Source organism: Anneissia japonica, unplaced genomic scaffold, assembly GCF_011630105.1.
Source record: "Anneissia japonica isolate Jap-2015-1 unplaced genomic scaffold, ASM1163010v1 scaffold351_len699533_cov169, whole genome shotgun sequence".
Classification (NCBI taxonomy): domain Eukaryota; kingdom Metazoa; phylum Echinodermata; class Crinoidea; order Comatulida; family Comatulidae; genus Anneissia; species Anneissia japonica.
Window position 1 is genome coordinate 60,955 of NW_022685600.1, and position 3,651 is coordinate 64,605.

The following is a 3,651-nucleotide window of genomic DNA, read 5'->3' on the forward strand; positions in this document are numbered from 1 at the left end:
ATAATAATAATAATAATAATAATAATAATAATAATAATAATAATAATAATAATAATAATAATAATAATAATAATGGTAATGACTGATGATGATGAGGATGAGGGGAAAATAATTATGATGATGGTGGTGATGTTGATGATGATAATAAGTGTAATGAAAGGGATTATGATAATGCTTATGTAAATAATTTCTATATTTATAATTATGACTGCAATGAATAATAATAATAAAAATAATAATAATAATAATAATAGTTAATTCTTATAGTAACGATTACAATAACAATATATAATAATAATGAAAATATTAAATATATATTAACTGATAGAGCGCTTTACAAAAACAGCTTAACATACTTAACATAAATACACTTGCATTAAATATTTGTTTTGGCCTTTTTAACAAAAAAAAAATTACCTCTAACAAGTAATCGTAGTATAGCGTGTTGACCTAAATGTCGTCGTCCTTCCGGGTAGCATTCATAGATACCGGCGTCTTTTTTCCCAATGATTTTAAGACTCACGTTGCTTAAGCCTTCCCACTCCATGATATCGGATCCCCCGTCTTTTTTCCATCGTAAGCTATTGGCATTATCACCATTAAGAATCATTACCAGGTGAACAGTTTCACCGATACTGGTTGTAATAGTTCGGTGTTGTGGTAAAACGGTGGCTAGGGAGTAATAACATTATTTAGGTACATATCGGTTTAGTTTGCTGTAAATTTATCGTGAGATCTGCTTTGATACATGGACGGCTTCTGTATATTTCCGGGTAGCAATCCGTTTTATGAAAAGATAATAATGATACGTACGTACGAAATAGTAATACGTACGTAGGCCTACGTATTATTATTTACCTATGTGACAAGTCATTTATCAAAATGAAGGATCAGTGCAGCATTGTCCGGCTCTATGGCCAGCATACCATTTGAATAGATAGAGATCAGCAGTACGTCTCTACTTTGATTTAGGGTTTAGTCAAACAGAAATTCTGTATTACCTAGCTTCAAAACGTATAATAGTCATAGGCATTTCAAACGGATTCTGACCGGGCCTTTTTTGTATAGACGGAAACATTCAAATATGTTGGATGTAGCCACTTATATATTTGACAAACTACAAACGTCTTCACAGTTACACGGACATCGTTAGATGCATTCAAAATGTGTGACTGATGGATTAAGAATATCATAACATATTATTATTATTATTATTATTATTATTATTATTATTATTATTATTATTATTATTATTATTATTATTTTTATTATTATTATTATTATTATTATTATTATTATTATTATTATTATTATAAGACAGTGACGTAAACGGAGACTCCAAAGGAGGTTAAACTCTGAATCATACGACAAAGCTATTTGGTGTTTGCATTAATGGGTGCATATACGGATTTTTAAAGAAAAATGATATGACTTTAAGCCTACCATACAAGTAGTGATCTACGATTGATTGCAGGATACTTTACTGAAGAAGGATGCCCACATCGTGTACGTGGCCGACAGAGGAACCGAAAATGGGATAGTGAGAGACCTGCAAACATTTTTGAGACGGAATCACATTGATGATTTGGCAGACCATAAGAGTTTTGTATGAACAGAGCACTGCAAACCAACGCACTGAAGCAGGGTGGAACATCCTTAAAAAAAGAATGTGTGTAGTTTTGGATGAATACATTTTCAGAACTAAAGGACAATTATAAATTTAGTGGAAATTTTCTGGACAAAAATTTAATACAGTTTTGCTTTATGGTATTGATAGGTTAGATGATTAGAATGTCGATTTTATGATTGTGTGTTTGTTGGTCATTTATATATATATATACTGTCTCTTATACACATCTAGATGTGTATAAGAGACAGTTCATAGATATTGGTATAATTTAGTTAGTAAACAATTCTATTCAATTAATATTATTAAAGGTAAAGAATCCATATCAAATCAAGTCTGTTTAATTTTAATATAATAATTAGTACATATATAAATGTATAATATATAATATACATAATATATATAATATATATACATTTTTGCTACTTTATTTTTATACCAATTACATGTAGGCATATTGGAAGTATCAACAGAGCCTGTGGCCGCTTCGTTATATGGCATTGCTGGTTACACACTTTTTTCATGGAGAAAATTGATAGCTTTCAGCACCCCTCTCTATACTAACCATAACTCAGGTGTACGACCCTCGATGTTGACGTTTCACATCATGGGCCCAGCAATCAATCTTGCATTGGGACCCGTTCTCACCTAACTCTACGACACACGGCTACTTACTATCAAGTACGAACGTATATTATCATGTACGTACGCAATATCGTACCACGTTTTACTATCACGTAGGCCTACGTACCATACGTCTATCATGTACTTACGTATTACTATCACGTAGGCCTACGTCGTACTAATATCATGTACGTACGTAATACTATCACGTACGTACGTAGTACTATCACGTACGTACGTATTACTAATACGTACGTTATTATCACGTACGTGTATTACTATCATGTGTACGTATAGAGAGTTTGGGCAAACTAACGTACATACGCATACTAATCCGTCTCAGAACACGTATACGAATAAGTTCGAGTCTATAGCTTTTCCATTTGTGCAAAAATTATGTGATGTACCGTAGAGGGCAGTAGCACTTAAAATGGCAGCGTACATGAAAAGCAGGAAGCCGCTAATAGCAGCGGCTTTTTTTAATGACTATGACAGTCTTTTGATTGCTTAATTAGGCTTCAGCTTAAGGCTAGGGCCTAGGTCCGACAGCAAATTATAAGCCTATAGGCCTATGTGCTAGCTAGGCTAACCTAGTCCAGCCCTAGTAATAGGCATAGGCACTGGCCTCAAGCTAGGCCTAGGCCCTAGGACTAGGTTGATTTGACAGTCAGGCCAAATTTGACTTTGTATCACTTGCATGCAGAATTTATAGTCCAAAACTTTGTCAGCATTGCCTTGAATAGTTTAAAGCTTAAAAAAGTAATATACCAGAATAACTTCATATGTTTTTCAACTTATGTAAATGGGCTCAATACGCCAAAACGCATCGAAAACCCGTATATTGACGCTACAGTACTACACAAAGACTGTACGTAGTACGCGAATTTCATCCATAGGCATACGGATACGGAGTTTGCCAAAACTGTCTACTATCACGTACGTATACGTATTACTTTCACGTACGTACTTATTAGTAATATGTACGTACGTGTTACTATTACGTACGACGTGATAATTATCACGTAGGCCTACGTACGTGATAATAATACGTACGTACGTGATATTTTTTTTTTATCCCGTCCCCTCTGGGTCTTCGTACGCAAGTGCATAACCTCTAGATCAGCGTGACCACTCACAAATTTTGATATACACAATGACTGGGTCAAAATTACCCAAGATTTAGAAAACAAATTGCTCAGAATTACCCAAGCTTCCTGAAAATGCATTAGCCTAAAATTTGAAAAAAACCCGTGTTTTTCGCATGTGTAGTTTCCCTTTTAGTTCAATTTATAAACCATTTTTTATTGTAATTGTTTGTGTTAATTATTAAAATGAATATTCATGAGGTGATAATTCGGATAGAAAAATACGCCCTCAGTCGGCCAGTGTTATCAGTAGAT

At 33.7% G+C, this 3,651-nt stretch overlaps 1 protein-coding gene across 2 annotated transcripts in view; it reads right to left on the minus strand.

Moving 5' to 3' along the window:
• Nucleotides 1-3,651, minus strand: part of LOC117111520 (multiple epidermal growth factor-like domains protein 10) — a 33,129-nt gene that overhangs the window by 25,482 nt on the left and 3,996 nt on the right. For both annotated transcript variants that reach the window (XR_004445887.1, XM_033254453.1), the window contains exon 3: nucleotides 418-672. Coding sequence is in view for 1 of the 2 variants with exons in the window: in XM_033254453.1 (XP_033110344.1) it covers nucleotides 418-672 (255 nt within the window). In the remaining variant the exon portion in view is untranslated. The remainder of the gene's footprint in view (nucleotides 1-417; nucleotides 673-3,651) is intronic.